This window comes from Cetorhinus maximus, chromosome 12 (assembly GCF_964194155.1).
Source record: "Cetorhinus maximus chromosome 12, sCetMax3.hap1.1, whole genome shotgun sequence".
Taxonomy (NCBI): domain Eukaryota; kingdom Metazoa; phylum Chordata; class Chondrichthyes; order Lamniformes; family Cetorhinidae; genus Cetorhinus; species Cetorhinus maximus.
The window spans coordinates 25,764,894-25,784,749 of NC_135890.1; the positions used below are offsets into that span (position 1 = coordinate 25,764,894).

Consider the following 19,856-nt stretch of genomic DNA (forward strand, 5'->3'; position numbering starts at 1 on the left):
GCTTCATTATTTTATTCTTTAATTGTAGGACTCGTAAGCAAAACTATATGATGAACTTCTCAAGGCAACATACGCTCAGGCATTACTACAGCAGAAGACGAAGGTCCCTTAGCCGAAACCTTTAAAGAATTACAAGTGTACATCTCTGTCATGTCTTATGATCCTCATGATCCTAATAAACAAAGCACTGTTTCTCATAAGGGGCCAATATCAGATATAGGAATATAATGAAATAAATCAGTATGAAGACTACAAGAATACAACATCTATTACACACTGTGAATTAATAAATGAAGTGGCTTACTTTCTGAAATGTATTGTTGTTTATTCTTTATGTGGCTGCGTACTATGTGATGTGTTACAATGTCAGTTACTGTAACAGTATTGTAAGCAAATGTAAAAGCACAATTTACTTTGCAATGTATTGATCTTCATAGGATAGTGACACAATAACACAAACAATATCAAATGGTGCTCATCACATACAAATGTGTGTATGTTTAATGTGTTTAAAATAAAGGAATTGGCAGGTTAGATAGGGAATCATGCATTCCTCTAATAGGGAATCTAGAACAAAGTACATCATCTTAAAATTCAAACTGAGCCAGTTAAAATTGAACCGACAAAAAGTTGTTTCGCACAGAAGATGTAACCATGTGGAATGCACTGCTCCAGATGGCTATAGATGCAGAACCAATTGAAATGTCTAAAAACAAATTGGGTCTTTACTTGAAGGAAGTGAGGGTATGAGGGATTATGAAAATATTGGTATTAAAGAAGTAGAGTTACCATGGCTGACAAAATTTTAAAGTAATGATGACGAGGTAAATGAAATATTTCTGTCTGTATATTCGAAATGAAAAACGATGGTTGTCTTTGCTTTCTATTATCGGTAAAAGTTAACAAAAATACAAAAAAAATCTGTATTTAACTTCTTATGTTCAAAATGAATGACAACTTCAGAGTTTGGAGATGCAGTAAGATGTTGATTTTTGTGAATCTTAATGGTTTGCCATTTAAAGCCTTCAACAGCTAACTGTTATAGTTAACACTGTGTGGCAGTCTAAATGTGCATTTTTCTGGTTAAACACTAATGTTTTTGATGTAAATCCTTACACTAGCTGCCATGTGTGTCCTTTTGCAGCAATTCTTTGTGATGATGCTTATTCGATATGACAGCTTGGTGTTAATTGTGTTTTTATTTTGAATTTGTTTCTACTGATTATAAGCTGGGCCATGTTTGTAACTTTTGAGTAAGAGTGTTGTACTTAACCCAGCATAGTTATAACTGCGGTGTAATGTTATCTAAAACTAGATAGAGTGAATTAATATATCACAATGTTATTTACAGAAATAGATCCAAACATACTTTCAATAAAGCTACAATCACAATATTACATTATTACTGAGATTTTCTTGCAGTTTTTTTTTCTTTCTTACATTACAACAGTGACTATACTTCAAAAGTACTTCATTGGCTGTAAAGGGCTTTGGGAAATACTGAAGTTGTGAAAGATATTATGTAAATGCAAGCTCTCCAAAATGGTAAATCATCTCAGAACAGATCACTGAATTATAAAAATATCACTGTCACTGTCACTCCAATCAGAATGAGTGTTCCACCAGACAGGCTAGGTTAGAATTATCCCCATATAAGGGTTGCCAACTGTGATTAAATGTATTCCTGGAGGTTTCATCACATGACTTGCCCCCAGGCTCTTGCCATTCATCGGCCAACACATCTATCCGTGACGTAGTGCCTTCCTACGCCAATTGGAAAGAAAGACTGATTACCCAATTGGATTATGTTTGACAGTCAGCCAAACAACTTTTTTTCCCCATTTTCACTATCTTTATATTTGGTGAAGAGAAATGGTCAAAGAAAATTACAAAAAAAAACAATCTTTTTAATGTCCAAGTGATTTTTCTCCAGGGTTGCACACAGCAGTGTCTTGGAAATTGATCTTCAATTCCTGGAGACTCCAGGCCAGTTCTGGAAGGTTGGCAATAGGGTGACCAATCGTCCATTATTCTGTGGGATCCTGTAATCGAGGCAACAGTCTGATGTCCCAGGTTGCATGCACCTGGGACACTATTTGTCTCGTAATTCTTACCTTTAAACCTCATGCATGCACAGTGTACCCTCTCTGTTTCCATTTGCAAGCTCTCACAGCTTTGCACCCTTACCCTCCAGAAAAACCCCGTTTTAACATTTCTGGGAACACCACAGCACCCCCTCTCTTCTAATGGACTCCTGATGCCAGAATGTCCCATAATTTTCCCTGTGAGAGTTGGTCACCCTGGTTATCAACCCTGCCCCTTATGTCTGTCTCCTCAAGGACAATGACATTCACTCTTTACCATGTTGCCTTTGCTGTGCTACCTCCTATTCTCTCTTTTAATAAAATTGCCTTAGAGATAGAAAAGGAGCCTCGAAGCAAAGGTGGAAAGTTTATATTTCTGGTTGACCTTAATGGAGTTGCTAGCCTAACCAGTGTGAGGGAGGGGATTAGAATTACTGACTTTTAATTAATTGAGATATACTAGCAATGTTGAAGGTATTGATAAGTTCTCAGTTTGATCTATATATACAGCTGAGTCTTTGTGACTCAAAATATGGCAGTTTATTGTTCCACTCTAGTTCTAAAATTAAGAGTTTGGTGTATGTAATGTTGAACCTACACTGAATATATTAAGAATGAATTTCTGCAGGGGTTACCCTGATCTCCAACCATCAGTTTGTTGGCAGAAGTTCAGCAAAAAACCAAGGAACTGGTATAATGGTTATTTACACCATTTCACCAGGGGTTCTGCCAATCCTTTTTCCAAAGTTCCTGTGAAAGATTGGGAGGATGCCAAATTCTATCCCAGTATGTTTAAGGAAGAGTACCATGCAGTTATCAGTCAGTGTTTTATTTGAGCTGAGGTACTGGATTTCAATCTTTTCAATTTCTTACTGTAAGGTTTTAACGGTCACTGTATGCAATGTGCATTTACTCTCCAGTATTACAATACAAGCAATGATTATTTTCATACCACAAGGACACACAAGATCATCGAAGTAGATTGTTTTCTAATTGTATTTATTGGTTTCACTGAGATGTTTTAGATTTTTAAAGGGTTTACATAGAAAATGTTAACTTATCTTTCCTCTTTTCAAATGCTATTGACTTGCTGTGTATTTCTAGCAGTTTTTATTTTATTTCATTTGTACATTGTCAGAAGGTTAGAAAATTGTAAGTATGCGCTTTGCCATTCCGATCACAGAGTCTCATTGTTTTATTGGTATATGTTGCCATCAGACCAAAAATCGCAATCAGACCAAAAGATTTGGTTAAAAATAAGCATGAATCAGAAAGCTGTTTTCTACGCCTTTTCCTTTCTTACTCATCTAACGGATCAGATTCGGTGATTTCAATTGGTACAATGGGCTTAGCCTCTTTCACCAAGCTCAGCAATTCTTCTGAGTTTTGAGACTCAGCGAGTGGTTCAGTTGGGTGCTCAGTTGTAGGATTAACAGGAGATTTCATTGTGGGTTCAGATGTTACTGGCTTCTCAGGCTGAAATTCCAAGGAATCTGTTTCATTTCTGAACACTTCCTGAAAAGACAAAATTAAAATGCTCTATGAGTATAACATACAGACAAACAACACTTAGGAAGATTTTTCAAAAAGTGCATGACTTAATAGTTTGCAACTTCATATCAGGAAAAAATGTACACTTCAGTGGAGTTGCGATGAGAAGTGGGGGAGAATTTTCTCCCCATTTGGGGGGGTTGGGCAGGCGCAGGCGGACATGCAGCCAATTGATGCCATTTTACGTGGGTGGGCCAATTAAGGCCCGCCCAGCGTGACACGCGCCCGGAAACGCTGAGCACTCCCTGTGCAGGCGGGGAGAGTAGACTGAGTGGGGAGTCAGTCTACTATAAAACATTGAATAAAGGGAGAAAAAAAAATTAAGGACATGTCCCCTCAAGTGAAACTGTCACAAGAGCTAGGACATGTCCATTAATGTTAATAAAAATTTTTCCAACACTTTAAAAACCGTTCATGAAACCTCATCCCGTCTGTGGATGGTGTTCCATGAAAAGTGCGAAGGCCGCCTGGGCTCTTCGCCTGCCCACCAAACTTAACGTTGGACGGGCAGCTCGGGTCAATGATTTAACTGATTGTTAAACGGCCTTTATAGGCCTTTGACAGTTTGGCAGGCATGCAGCCAACTCGGGTGCGCCCACCGAACTGAAAATCTGAATGACGCGTGGCGACGTCGGGATGCAGGCCCGACGTCACCCCGTGTCATTTTACGCCTCGGCGAGCGGGCCCTGCCCCCGCTCGCCAAGCCGAAGATTCTACCCCGTGATGTGCAATTCCTGACTTCTTTAATAACAATGCTGGTTTATCTATACAACAACTATTGGATCTCCTGTAGCATTGCTCAAGATAAGGCATATGATGCATGGTTTCATAACAAGTGCATTATACCATCTAATATATTATGAATTATTCTGCTGCAGCTGTATTTAAGCCATCCTGGCTTTTAAGCTAGAAAATCTACTTGCTAAAATGGAACCTCTGGGGGAGGATGTTCCCCTCGTCGGGCAGACGGGCCTGGGATCAGCCACGCAAGGGTCCACCGCCCGTGATCGGCCCCGACCGCGATTTCACACTGACCGGCCAATTAATGGCCATCCAGTGTGAATCACGCGCTAAAACGCTCAGCGTTGTCTGGGTGGGGAGGGGAGGAGGGTGAGCGCAGAAGTCAACACGGGTGCGGGGGGAGCATGCAGTGAAAGTTCCCTGAAGGCAGAGAGCTACCTCAGGGAGCTGAAGATTTCTAATATTCAAAATAAAAATTTTAAAATTAATATAAACATGTCCCCTCATGTGACTGTCACATGAGCAGGGACATGTTAAAACCGAGGTTTAAAAATTTTTATTTTATTTTTAAATAACATCGGAAACCTCAAACCGCCCGTGGATGAGGTTTCCTCAAAAATCCAAAGGCCATTTGGCCTATTTGCCTGCCCGCCAGCTGTAAGGTTGGACGAGCAGGGAAAATTTCAGTTTAATTAATCTATTAATGGGCTCAACAGCCCTCTTAATTGTTGGTGGGCGCGCTGCCAACACCCACCTGTGCACGCCGACCGAAATATCACACGAGTGCATGATGATGTTGGGACGCTTACCCGATATCATTGCGCACTATCTCACGTTCGTGCATGTCAGGCACGCACCCGCACGCCAAGCTGAAAATCCAGCCCCTGGATATTAATTGGAGGTTAATTGGTGATGGTGAGGAAAGCTTGAAATTTACCAAATGCTTGTAAATTTGCAGTTCCAGGTCAGCGGAAACCAGTAAGAAATGAACTGCTATTTTTATCAATCTACTACTCAAAGAGAATCCCTCACTGTATCTTTGAACGATGAACACTGATTATACATAGTGGCTCATAATCTCATCATGGTCTAGGTAAGGGATGCTATTGCTGGCTAATCGACAGGTGCAGTGAATAGTTTTCACCATTACAGTGCAATTACCTCGTATACTTTATCATCTCAACTGGTATTGTTTTACAGCTTACACCACTCACCACACATTGCAATAACAAAGTAAATAGCATCTCTTTAAAGTCCAAAGTACAAATCAGACAGCACATAATCTTAAGAGTCATTTACGGCACTGTAGGACCAGCAAGTACATGCTGGCACCCCATGGAGCAATCCAGTCAGTCCCACACACCCACTTGATCCTTGTAGCCCTGAAAGTTTACTTCCTTCATGTGCCATTCAATTTTCTTTTGAAATCATTGATTGTTTCCATTTTCACCACCCTCGTGGGCAGCGAGTTCTGTGTAAAAAGGGATAGGTTCTGTAATTCTGCCCTTTCATCTAAATATGGTGACCATTTCAGAAACACCATTCCTTCCTTAAGCATGGTAAATACACATTTTGAAAGTCAGGAGGGCAACTAAAGAAAGAAAAAGGACTTGCATTTATATAGCATAATTCACCACTTCAGGACAGTTCAATTACCCGTACATTGATTATAACAACTACTTGTATTTATATAGCACCTTTAATGTAGTAGAACGGCATAAGGTACTTCACAGGGGCATTAACAAACAAAATGTAACATGGAGTCATAGAAGGTTATATTAGACCCAATAGCCAAAAACTTGGTCAAAGAGATAGTTTTTAAGGAGCATCTTAAAGGAGGAAAGAGAGGTAGGAGATTTAGGTTTAGGGAGGGATGCTGGAGCTTAGGACCTTGACAGATGACGTCACTGCTGCCAATGGTGGAGTAATTAAAATCAGGAATGTTCCAAGAGACGAGAATTGGAGGTGCCAAGATGTCTCGAATGTCGTAGGGCTGGATGAGGTTACAAGAGGGAGGGAGGAGGCCATTGAGGGATTCAAACATAAGAATGAGAATTTTAAAATCAATGCATTGCTGGACCGGTAGCTAATGTAGATCACTAAGCACTGGGATGAATGGAACTTGGGTATGTTTGAATTATCGAGCATGTAGATACCATGAAACATTGTCTCAAATGATATTTTTACAATATAAGTACAGTCTCCACAACTTATAGTATACCTTCAGCTGTCTAGGCCCTAAGCTCTGGAATTCCCACGCTAAACCTCTCCACCTCTCGCTCCTCCTTTAAGATGCTCCTTAAAACCTACCTCTTTGACAAGCTTTTTCCATTTGCCCTAATATTGCCTTATGTGGCTCAGTGTCAAATTTTGCTTCATAATGCTCCCTTGAAGCACCTTGAGGCATTTTATTATATTAAAGGTGCTGCATAAATATAAGTTATGTGTTAGTGCAAAGCCAATTTGATCATTGTATGTGATGAATGGTTTCTCACCTTAACTTGTTAAACACGTGTCCAGGAGAAGGAAGTGAAGTATTAGTGATTTTTAAAAATATATTAAAAGGATTTGATAGGCTAGATACATTTCCTGAACATCAAGAGAACATAATCTTAAAAATAGAGCTAGGCCATTGTCATGAAAGTATAATAATTCTATAATATTGTGATTTATTGTAAAATTAGGTTAATAGTGGGAGTTTGGATAGTTTGTGTGTGTGTGTGTGTGTGGGGGGGGGGATTTAATTGAATTGCAAATAACTGGTCTGGAGGCTTTAATTCATTAGAAGAAGCTAGGTTTGAAATGCTAAATACGTAAACATGGCTGAAGTTTTAGAATGTGAGGTGAGGAGAATTTGCATTTTAAATAAGTTAGGGTGGTTTGAATTTCAAAGAGAAGGTAGGATATTACACCTAGCCAAGAAGCTAAGCCAAACAGTGTGTTTATTTTTCCCAAAGGTTACTGATAGTATTAACACCATGAAAAGATTTATGTTATAGGAAGATAAAGTTCCAAAGTCATATGGGAGCAATGGAATTTGCATTAAAACGGAGAAACATGTAAAGGAGAAGAGGCTATGTGTCAGAGAGGAAGGCATTACAAGATCTACCAGAAGTTTGAAAAGCCTCCAGTATTTGTGCATTAAGGCTGCTGTCCACGGAAACTGAAGTTGGGAAAAGCCACTTTGAATTCTACTGTCCAGGGTATTGTGTTTGACTTGCCTGGATCTGTTTAAATCTATTTTTTTACCATTGCCTTAATGGGGATGTAACTGGAAGCCCAATTAATTAGGGGTTTTAGGGGCTATTATAGTACTAATTTATAGACCTATGCCTGTGCTTGAAATCTTTTCTTTTGTTAATAAATGTTAAATTTAGTTTTGTAAAATATCTCTAGATTCTTGATGGACTTATTACTACTGAATTCAGGGCATGCATCTTGAAATAAAATACAAATTGCAAAATCGTTTCCCTCGTAGATTTGATCCGTCTAGCACATATCATCTGCTGTGTCATAACACACTGCAGAGAGAAAATGAAGAGAACTTTGTAAAGGTACAAATATGTTCATTTTCTTCCATACCTACGTCAGCTCTTAAAAGTACTTAATATAAATTGCCAGGTACTAGCACAGCAATGGTGGTTGTCTATTATAGCATAAAGTGTGGGAACACATTCTGCAAGAGGTCAATCTTGACATCTTGGAAAGTCTACTGATCATTGGGGAAATAGAGGCCTCCATGAGGTTTAGATGGCATTTCTGGAAAAAATTAAAGATCTTGCTGATCACCTGCACAAATTCATCTGGAGTGAGGAGAAGGGCCCACAGAGCCTAAAGGATCCCGTCATCATCAAGATATACAGGAATAGAGAAAAATCTGACTGTAGAAATTACTGGGGCATCTCATTTCTATCTATAGCTGGCAAAATTCAGAATTCAATTCTTCTCCATTTCTTGCTCCTGAATATAGTGGACAGGTGGTTTCAGGGTTGCAGCTAGTGGGGGATGTGGTCTATATCACAGCCAAGCCTGATCCTATCCTTAGATAAAAGCAAAATACAGCGGATGCTAGAAATCTGAAACAAAAATAAAAATAGCTGGAAAAACTCAGCAGGTCTGACAGCATCTGCAGAGAGGAATACAAGTTAACGTTTCGAGTCCGTATGACTCTTCAACAGAACTGAAAAAGAGATGATGACTTCATCATCATCTGATCCTATCCTTATTCACTTTTGAGAAAAGCACACTTCCAGAAGGATTACTGGACAATGATCAGGAATGCAAACCCAAGCCAATTGCCCACTCAAACCTAGGATTGCAAAGTCCAACTGTAGAGTCCCCACCAACACCCTATTGAGATCAGCTAACTGAACACAAACTGGGGATCGAACTTAGGATTCTCCAGGTCCACATGGTTCTGAATATCTTAACCAGCTGAGCTACTGGATGAAACTTTAAGGTAAATACATAAATATGATATATTGCATTGAATAGATTGGTACTTACTGTGACATCAATTGCATGCACTGTCCAGTCTTGTGTCATATTGCACCTTAATCTGTGGTATAATAGTTCTCCAAAGATGTCATAGTTTTGCTCGGTTAAACAGATAGCAGAGCCCTACACAGAAAAATATGTCATGTCAAACGTTGATGCTGATTGGAGGTCTTAAAGTTAACTGCTACTGGATGTAGCCAAATTCTCTTTAAAATAGCGATCCATGTTATCGGACACAAAATTCAGTAAACAATAATTCAACCCACAGGGTAGGCTACTTACCGCTGTTGCAGGAATCTTTGGTCCACACATGTCTTGTGCTGTGTCATTATTGTTCAGACAGGTGGTTTCAATAAGTGTAAAATTCAAAGTAATTACCTCTCCTGCAGAAGTCTATGAATACAAAAGTGCAGAAGTGAAATATGTTTCAAAAATTATTATTGAAATATCATTCACTGTAGTTTAATACCTGTTCATGTGATTGTTTTCCCATTATTGCATTTTAAAAGATAAATACCTTGTACTTTGCTTCTTGTTTGAGTTTTGGACTGTTTGCTGCTGCATTACGTTGTCAGGTAAGCTTACAACTAATTAGAAGAGGTTATTGATTTCAATAAACTGTTATTTGAAATCAACTATCTACGCAGTTCTGAATTCTACATGTCATGAAAGCCAACATGATGTCAGAGTAAGAGCGACCCACAACCTATAACTAACTACAGACATATTAAACTGTTTAAAGAAGATCTGTTTTTTTAATGCAAGAGAATACACTGATCAAAAGATGGCTGATACTGTAAATGGACCCTTCTGGAAAATTCCTATGTGGATTATACTGATAAAGGTGTCAAGGTCCACTTGAAACAGAGACACTTGAGAGGAAGGCATATAAAATGCAAAAAGGCTGGACTTTTAAATCATTGTGTTTCTATGAAGACAATGGAAACTGTCCCTACAGCTAGTTACATCCCATCAGACATCCAAAAACCATCTCTTGTTGATTTATATCTCAGAATGTGTCAAAATGTTTCTGAGATGAAAGTGAAATGGACTCTGGATGCAAGGCATGCCAATTTCCTTCCTGGGAACACATCGAGAAATGAGTTTAAAACTGGATCTGAAGGCCAGTGTTGAGCGGAGCAGAAGAACGACAACAAAGAAGCAAGAAGGGCACCTCTCTCTGTGTGTCGCTCTCTCTCTCTTGCTGGAAATAAATGTCTTTAAGACAAAGAGAGAGAAGTAAGAAGAAACATTAGTTTTCCATGAATACTGCTGGAGGAAAGCAGGATCTCTCTCTTGCTGAAGGCAAGTGTGTTTTAGCAGAGACAGACAGCAAGCAGGAAGGAACAGGACAGCCTCCTCGGTCATTCCTGTGGAGACAAGCAGGTCATCTTCCCCTCTGAGTGAGAACAAGCCAACAATTGTCTCCAACAGACTGCGAAACTGCCAAAGTCAGCTCCAGAGTTCTACTGAAATTACCTAATGGCCACAACATACCACTATCTATGCCTCACGGACAAGCCAAAGACTTATTCATATACTCTTTTTAACTTTTATTTGGACTCTTCACTTTCTTCTCTGATCTGTGTGAATACGTGTTGTGTCTTTTATTATTTTTCCTCAGGCTTTAGTGACTAATACACTTACTCTTTCTTTGATTCAAGAAAAACCTGGTTTGATTAGATCCTTGTTAAAAAAAATAAATACATTCAGACTGGAAAAACGTATCCATGGCGGGGAAAGAACTTAAAACAAATCTTTGTTGTGACCAACCGAGGAGACTGAAAAGGAGAGCCAGCTCATTCCTCCTCACCAGGTTGTAACATACTGTATAAATAAAATTGGTGTCCCTTGCCCTCTGGTTCAGTGAGTAAATACACTGCGCACTGTAGTACTGAGCCATGCAAACATTGAAGGTTCAGACTGAATCCTTGCTCTGCACTGAGTTAACAGAGCTCACCTGGATAGTGGCCATAGAATAGGCAAGGGGAAAATAGATATTGTTCTTGTTTCTGATTGAAGAGCTGATGATGATGGTACTGTATGTGGGTGGATCTCTAATCAGGACAAGAGCAGGCTTAGCTGTGATGCTCCACATGATGCCCTACCAATGCGCAGTGACAAGGTTCATGCATGAATAGTGGTGAGATTCTGACGCCAGTGGAGCCTTATCCGTTCAGAAGATCTGCGATGACTTTACTTAATCACTAAGGAAATTATTTCCTTTTTCTTGTAATAGTTTTCCTGCTTCTGCTCAATTTTCTGGTTTTCTAGATGTTTACTGGTGTTCCTAAAGCTCTTGTGATATCCGATGGAATGGACTGGCATAAGTTATATTACAAAGTCTCCTATGACAATGTTCATGGTAAGTCAAGGATATGCTGTTTGCTAATAACAAGGTCCATACATCAAATACTATACGTGATTTATATAATGGAAGTGTGTTTACAGTTCTGTCCATTTCGTAATAGATGTAAAAAGGCTACACTTTTTATGGGATACAGCTAACCATTAGCGTTTAAAAACAATAAAGATGGTAAATCCTATGTAATAGGAACAACTTCCTTTAAAGTGTGATTAACTATTGATTACATACACTCTGGCCATTAAAGTTTCCTGAGTGTTTTTGAATTTCTATATAAAACAACTATGTAGCCAGCACTGTAAGTATCTTTACATCCGAGGGTCTTATTATTAAAATAACAATCTAATGATCTTGCTGGGGAATTGCACTGCTTATTTTGAAATTTATTTACACAGTCAGATTAAGGTTCAATGATCTGTAAGTCAATGATAAAGTGAAAATCAAACACACAGCCACATGCTTTACCTCATGTTCTGCTGAAAGAACTCGAGCCAAAACAAATTTGTAAAGCTGCCCGCTGTTGTCATTGAATTTAGAAATGGCATGCTCTACAGTCCTGTGTACTCTGGGGTCATTAGTCTTCAAAGGCAATTGGCAACCAAAGCATGACAACCCATCAACATCTAGAAAACAAAACCCTTATTAGAAGATTATTGACATTGTTGTAAAAAAAAGTAATCATTCTTCACTTCTTAAAAGCACAGCATTATGGAACAGGTGTTATGGCCTACATGTGACTCCAGACCCATAACAATGTGGTTGAGTCCTAACTGCCCTCTGAAGGCCTAGCAAACCACTCAGCTTAAGGTAAATTAGGAATGGGCATACACTATGATGTTAGATAATCAGATGCAAGTATTACATGCATTTTGCATATCATGTGTGTGATGGAAGTGCCAGGGCACACATTTATTTATTGTATAGATCCTCATGTTTTACTGTCTGATTTCAGTACTGCCATTTTCTCACTCAGAAGGGGAGGCAGTGGCATAGTGGTGTTGTCACTGGACTGGTATTCCAGAGACTCAGGGTAATGCCCTGGGGACCTGGGTCCAAATCCCACCACAGCAGATAGTGACACTTGAGTTCAATAAAAATCTGGAATTAAAAGTCTGACGATGACCATGAAACCATTGCTGATTGTTGTAAAAACCCCATCTGGTTCACCAACAAAGGAAATCTGCTGTCCTTACCTGGTCTGGTCTACAGGCCCACAGCAATGTGGTTGACTCTTAATTGCCCTCTGAACAAGGGCAATAAATGCTGGCCATGAAATCCCATGAACAAGTTTTTAAAAATCTCTCATTTGAACCTAGGAGAGGGTGGCTGAATTTTCTAATTATAAATAAAGTAAACAAGAAAGTAAATAAGTAAAGTAAACAAAAGGAAAAATATTTCTTTATAGCTGTGTGTTACCTTCATCCACAATCAGCTGGAAGAGCTGACATTTGGGTAATCCTCTCAGCTGACCTTTAGTTTTGCCAATTGGAAACAAAACTTCTGCAGAGCAGTGTCCCAGCACCTTGGGGGTGTACAGAACACAGCATTACATGGATATTACAACATGAAAACTGGCTGCTCAGCTCAACCAGACTGTTGCACAAATAGTTGCCTTTCTGGAAACTGTAGCATATTCATGTTTTGTCAAAAAGTAACATCATCTTTTTTTTTAAATCATCTTTAGGAAAAATGTTGCTAAAGCTCCATAGGAAATCTACCATCTCTATTCTGTGACAAAGATGCTTCTGAAGAATAGCTTATAATAGCTGGTCAAGCCCTTCACACAAATACCTGTCCCACTGGAGCTGGTGTAACAACCTATCTTGAGAGGCCAATCGTCGGTGGAAGTGTGACATGGTAACTTCTTTGCAGATTATGGTTAAACGGGAATCAGCAGTTGGGCAAAGGGCGGCTCTCAGGCAGCCTAACCTCCCAGACACGCCATCAATTTCCTCCTCAGATGAGGGGAACTAACACCGGTAAGCTAACTGGTTTCATGAGTGCTCCAGGGGCAAAATAATTAAAATAATTGACATAATGGCCCATGGGAACCTATGTGCCCGCAGCAAAATAATTCAGAAAAATGAGGCACAAGTACTGTAACCCAAAAAAATATTTCGTGAATCTTCTTACTGATCCTTTAAACTTATTGAATTACAAAACAGCAGGTAGCAACTCTGGATACAAAAACTATACAGGTGTGTTTGGGAAGCAGTGTGCTCTTGTGTGAAGGTGGCAAAAAAGGTGTTTGGATTAATTTGAATACTTCAGGTCAGTGTCTTCTGCAACTACCTCCTGTGGTAAAAAGACGAAGACCAAACATTACAGGGCTCTGTGCCTTTTGCTATGCTGGTACCCCTGGTGCATACAAGGCATTCATGCAAATATACCTGATAGGATAGAATTTGATCCAGGTGACATGGGGGGGGTGTCGGGGGGTGGGGGTGGGGGGGTGTCGGGGGGGTGGGGGGGGTGTCGGGGGGTGGGGGGTGGGGTGTCGGGGGTGGGGGGTGGGGGGGGGTGTCGGGGGGGAGTCGGGGGTGGGCGGGGGGCCAGCTGTCACACCCGGAAGTTGGCGGGATTCCCAAGTGAGTCGGAAGGGGCCAGCTGACCACAATTACACAGCAGCTGTCCAATGAGGGCCTGTCCAATTATGTAGTGGTGATGGCCTTTATCCCGCTCCTGCCTCTCTGATAATGGTGCCTCTAGTGCCTGGTGCCTGCAACGTTTTGAACTCCTTCTGTCCTCCTGTGGAAAGCAGCTGCAAAATGGCTGACCATCCGCCTCGGAGAGCCACCTCACTTCAACAGCACAACCTGCCACTGTTCGGGGATCTGACAGTTCCACGTTCACCACTCGTTTAATCCCAAAAAGCGTATTTAATTGTGTTCATGCAAATGTCTCTTAATTGCCTCCTTGATCGCCTTTCTCCCACAGTCAGGCAGGTTCGTCACCTCACCAGCTTCCTGCTGGCCATTTAATTCCATCATCAGGTTCCGCCATCAGGGTTTTGACTCTTCCACACCCGCCTAATTCTGTGGCCCCTCCCGTCATGAATCCCACTTTAGGTCAGACTGCATTAAATTCTGCCTAGAGTGTCTTAACTCACAGAGTATGGGGACAAATTTTCTTGCCAGCACAACAGACAAGTTAACTCATTCATCAGTAGCATTTCTAATAATACCTCGTTTCGACAATGGTACAATAATGTCAATTTTAAAACATTACTCTTGTTTAGCTGAAGAAAACCTTTGGAGATAGTTTCCTGTCAGATGGTATTTTTTAATTTTAATGTGGAATTCACCTCCAAAGTGGATTGGGGGAGTCATCAAGGAATCAAGGGCAGAAGGAACAGATGAATAAGATTGTTTTAAAGTTAGTTTAAGGGAAAAGAGTTTAAGGAATGAAAAGAACAAGGTACATTAGTTAGGAATAATCTTTTTTTATTCATTTGTGAATAATGGGCTTCGCTGGCTGGGCCAGCATTTATTGCCCATCCCTAGTTGCCCTTGAGAAGGTGGTGGTGAGCTGCCTTCTTGAACCGCTGCAGCCCATGTGGTGTAGGTACACCCATAGTGCTGTTAGGAAAGGAGTTCCAGGATTTTGACCCAGTGACAGTGGAGGGACAGTGATATCGTTCCAAAGTCAGGATGATGTGTGACTTGGAGGGGGAGGCAGGCAGTGGTGTTCCCATACATCTGCTGCCCTTGTCCTTCTAGGTGGTAGAGGTTGTGGGTTTGGAAGGCTTCGGGCCTCTATGGTGGGCAGGCATCCTTAACCTTCCCCTGGTCACGTGGGCATCAGTCGTTATAACGGTCACTAGAGAAAATCCCTTTTTGATACCAGAAAGTCTAACAAGGTTAATATTGGAGGTTCCTTGTGAGCACACCATTACATGACTCTACGTGCATCCCCATGCGAATATTCAGTGCCAATGCTTCTGTTGTTTTAGGTGATTGTATTGGTTTAATATTCTTGTAACAAAGTTACTTCCGATACTTGAACATTATAGAAACATGGGCTTTCTTTCAGTGTGTGAGTTGAAAAGTTAAAAGTGATAATTGTGTGAGGAAACCTGGACTAACTGGTTACCCAGTGATTAATTGCATGAATGTTGTGTGCTTGTACTGAGTTGTCAAGGGCAGTGCCTTCCTTTGCGTTCAGGAGGAATCACATTTGGAACAGCATTTTCCTTATTCCCCGATGCATGCAGCAACATATAAAGAATCATTCAGCATTTAAGGGCGGGATTTTCCATTTTTGAAACTAAGTGCCATGGCGGGCGGGTTTTGCGAAGCGTTTCCTGCTGGCCGGAGTGGTAAGGGGTACTCGCACCCGATTCCGTGCTTGGAACCTTGTTAATTATGCACAGGTGAGTGTCTCTCCGAATCGCCTGGTGGGTCGGGAGCTGATCCATCAGCCCTGCTGTTACCTGATGGGGTCGAAGGTCCCAGCGCCATATTTAAACACCCCAGCCCAATTGTCTCCAGGAGACCCATAGAGCTGTCTGGCAACCAGATGAAGAAGGCTGCACTCTGCTTCTACCCCGACACCCACCAGGCCTTGATCTGAGAAGTGCAGCAGCTTAGACACGTGCTTCATTCCAGAGACAACTCTAAGAAGCACACCAGCCTCACCTCTCCAGCCTGGGAGGCCATAACAGAGGAGGTCAGCGTGACTGGCCACACCACCTGCAACGCCATCCAGTGCAGGATGAGGATGAATGATCTCACCTGCTCCACCAGGGTAAGTCATCCTTCAAATCCCTGAAATATCAAAATCGCATCGCGGCATCACATACTCAAAGGGCTACTCTCTTCATGGATCTCACACAGCACATATTATCACTGACTATCTCTCAGAAACTTTCACATCACCCCATCTATCTCAACTATCATGCTGCTCACACTCCGTCCTCAGCCCCTTTTGGGGAGGGCTCACCACACACGCATGTTTCCCAACCTAATTCCATCCCTTCTCATCACATTCCTTTCGTTTATCTTCATCCATGGCAAGCTGGCCCATGACAGACGAGAAAGGTCACAGACCATGGGAGGGACGCCTGACATCATAATCCTCACCCAGTTCGAGAAGGATGCTGCCGAGCTGGCTGAGGAGGACAGGGATCGTTCCTGTGGAGAAGGGGAGATCTCAGCAACCTAGTACGGATAACACCTCCATGAGTTCATCACATCCTGACATTAACAGTGAGTGACATGCAACCTTGTAATCTGCCTGCTCATGAACTAAAACTCTCTCCTCTCTCTCATAGGTACCAGCAGATCTTGGCAGACGAAGAGGGCCAACATAAGCCCCAACCCCCAGACCACCTTGGATGAGGAAGCTGAGTAAGCCACTGAGGAAAAACCGTCATTGTGCTCACCCGCACCCTCCACCAGCGCAGAGACAAACTCCTTGGTGGCTCATAACTCTAGATTAGGCTTAGGGTCACCTCACTGTCAGGACCCCGCAGCATGCGGAGGCAGGGACAGCCCAGCTCTCTGGAACATGGAGGTCTGCTGGAGACTAGACGCCCGCTGAGTCCGAGCCAGATGATGAGTCTCTGTGAGCGGCTGCTAAAACAATGCTGGAGATGCAACAGGGGCGGAACATCAAGCAGAGATGCGACAGTCATTCAGCAGACTTGAGCGAAGGATGGAGGAGTCTGTCTGCATTCTGTCTGACTTCATGGCTCCAACATGTGAGTGCCTCGAGGTCACCTTGGGAAGGTTGGCGACACCATGGAGACCTTGGTCCAACAGGTTTTGCCGGGTTTGCACTCGGCCCTGGACTCCATGGTCACACACACTGGTGGGCACGATCAGTGTCTAGGTGAAAAGGGGACGAGGTACCTTGACCTCCCTCCAAGCGCCCCTTCCCCTCAAGGAGTCAGGGAGCGGCCTTGGGCACCCACAGGGAGGATGAGCGTCAGCCAGATGCCCTGGGGGGCCTCCACTCAGGACACTGCAAGGGTGTCCAGCCACTCTGAATCCCCCCTGCCTGTGACCCACATCCACTCCAGCTAGTCAGGCCGAGGGGGGTGATTCTGCCTCTGAGCAGGAGACTTTTATTAGGCCGGGACCCTCCAGGTCTTGGGCCACCACAGGACAACTGCCAAAGTCATCACAGGCATCAGGATGTAGCAGTCAGCAGGCTGCCTCTTATCTTGCTGCAGATGTAGTGGCTGCACCCAAGTGTAGTTGTGGGGTAGGAAAATTAAGAAATATTGAAATCACATTTGGGTCTTGGGTGCGCAACCATCTAAAAAGATCACACTTTTGTTAATACGTTTGATGTTGATGTGAATAACTTGGTTGACTGAAGGAGTGATTAGGTACATATGAATCCTCTTATTTCGAGATTTAGCCATCCTCCCACTCAGCTATAGTCTCCCTCTGTGAGATTCACATTCATGTGATGTTAATCTCACTGAAGATAGTTTGAGTGATGTCATGGAGCTGTGTTAAAATCTTTATTGGAAGTGTGTGCTTAATGTGTTTGTAACTCTTTTTCCCTCATAACACACTATTGTATGTGGGTAGCTCAGCAGCCTTAAGGGGTTCGCAGCAGTTGTGTCTCTTCGGTGGTAGCACCAAAGGAAAAGACCACGACGGGAGGATGAGGTCCCCAATCATGTCCTCATCTCAATGGTTGCTGTAGTTTCTCATTAACGTGGCGACGACTGCATCAAGTAAGTTGCTGCAGCGTTCTTGCTGCTGTGTCGACTCTCACTTCCCAGAGTGAGCACATACAGGGGGCACTGCTGACTTTCTTATAGATCATGGCCCGGTGAATCATGAGGCTGGAAAATGCAAGTCTGAATGCTGAACTAGCTCTCAATGTGACTGGTTGGGCATCCCTTTCAATGCAATGAAATGGCATTACGGGCCAGGAGAAATGTGGCCAGCCCCCTTTGCCTTCACTTCACTCCTCCTGGAACCTGGTAACAAAGTGGCATGGGCATGTCTTCCACATCTTGCTTCATCAATGGCATCGTCTCATGGAAGCTGATCCTCATCACCCTCTTCAGGATCCTGGCCCTCCTGCTCTTCATCCTCTGGGGAGCTCTCATCCTCCTCCATTTCTCCCTCTGGCGACGGATCACCCCTTTGAAGCTCTAGGTTGTGAAGGATGCAACACAAAACGATCCAGTGGGAGACTCTGTCTGGACAGTACTGCAGAGCCCCACCTAAATGATCTAAACATTGGAAGCGCATGTTCGGGATGCCAATGGTCTGCTTGATTATGTACCATGTGGAGCTATGCTCCAGGCTGTACCTCTCCCCCAAGGCACTCTATGGCCAACGCACAGGTGTCATGAGCCATCATTTGAGTGGGTACCTTTATCCCCCAAGCCGAAGCCCTATAGACATTCAGGCCCTTTGAATATGTGAGGCACTTGGGAATGACTCAGGACATATGAGTCATGGCAACTCGTAGAGTATCTGGCACAAACATGCATTATATACTTCTGATGATTGCATAACTAGTTGAACATTGATGGACTGAAAGCCTTTAAAGTTAATAAACATCAGGGGCTGCTGCCATGGAGCCCTTAAAGCCACATGGGTGCAGTTGGTTGCACCCTACACTCTTGGGAAGCCTGAGATAGCTGTAAGCCTGTTGAATCTCGCAGCCTGGCTATCTTCATCAAGTGTAATCCTCATGTGGTGATGTGCCTTGCTGTAGAGGGCATCTGTGAGCTCCTTGATGCATCTATGTATGGCAGACTGTGAGATGCTGCACAGGTCCCCGTGGATCCCTGAAACAATCCGCAGGCAAAGAAATTGAGTGTGGCGATCACCTTCAAGGCCACTGGCAGGGGATAGCCTCCCACTCCACGGGGCGTTAGTTCTTCACGAAGAATGTGGCAGATGTGATCCACCAGAGCTTGGGACAAGTGCAGATGTGCGCGGCATTGTCTCTCACTCATTTGCAAATAGGAGAGTTTTCTTCAGTAGACCCTTGGTCTAGCGAGTCGCCTCCGCAGTCTGAGTCTGTCCTCCTGATCCTCATGTTCTTGCTGTGGCTTCCCCGCATCTTGGACCTCAGGCGAGGCCTCCTCCTGAAGCTGTGCTTGGTGTCACCTAACCCTTCTTCTCCTCCTCCATTCTATCATAACCCTCAAAAAGGCAGCATTGAGCCCTGGATCCATAATTGTTTGGTCCTTCTCTCTGAAATGATATATTGAATAGATTAATAAATAACGGGTGAAAATAGTGAAGCTCACAATCTTAAACCAATAGCAACTGTAATGGTCTATAATGGCTTCTGCCCTACTAGCCTCGTTGCTGATGCAGCCGTGTATCTGAGGCGCTAACAGGCACATCGAGGTGACCAAGATGCCATCCCTGAGACTTAACATCTGAATCGCACAGTAGTTGGAGAAGATTTGAATAACATGCGCGACCTGACCTAGCTCAGTGCTCCAATCTCAGATCTGGCATACAAATTAACAATATGTTACTCACAATTAATGACTTGATGCCCTTTGGCATGTTATGGATGCCAATTCTGTAAAGCACATGAAAGTCCTCCATTGATGGGATGCCATATATGCAGCATCTGTGCCTCCTTAACGGTCGCCTGCATTCCCGAATTTCACATTCCTCTATGTT

General features: G+C 42.6%; 2 protein-coding genes across 6 annotated transcripts in view; one reads left to right on the forward strand and one right to left on the reverse strand.

Annotated features, from left to right (window-relative positions):
• The window catches only part of reln (reelin), a 366,824-nt gene extending 365,422 nt beyond the window's left edge, over window positions 1-1,402 (forward strand). For all 5 annotated transcript variants that reach the window (XM_078553223.1, XM_078553220.1, XM_078553221.1 and 2 more), the window contains one exon: window positions 29-1,402. In XM_078553223.1, coding sequence (XP_078409349.1) covers window positions 29-125 — 97 coding nt within the window. In that variant the 3' untranslated portion in view covers window positions 126-1,402. The remainder of the gene's footprint in view (window positions 1-28) is intronic.
• Window positions 1,403-3,062: 1,660 nt separating this feature from the next.
• LOC144687318 (kininogen-1-like) overlaps window positions 3,063-19,856 on the reverse strand; it is a 52,635-nt gene continuing 35,841 nt past the window's right edge. The window contains exons 6-10 of the mRNA XM_078553260.1: window positions 12,655-12,760; window positions 11,704-11,861; window positions 9,156-9,266; window positions 8,883-8,996; window positions 3,063-3,599 (exon numbers count right to left, since the gene is read on the reverse strand). Coding sequence (XP_078409386.1) covers window positions 3,384-3,599; window positions 8,883-8,996; window positions 9,156-9,266; window positions 11,704-11,861; window positions 12,655-12,760 — 705 coding nt within the window. The 3' untranslated portion in view covers window positions 3,063-3,383. The remainder of the gene's footprint in view (window positions 3,600-8,882; window positions 8,997-9,155; window positions 9,267-11,703; window positions 11,862-12,654; window positions 12,761-19,856) is intronic.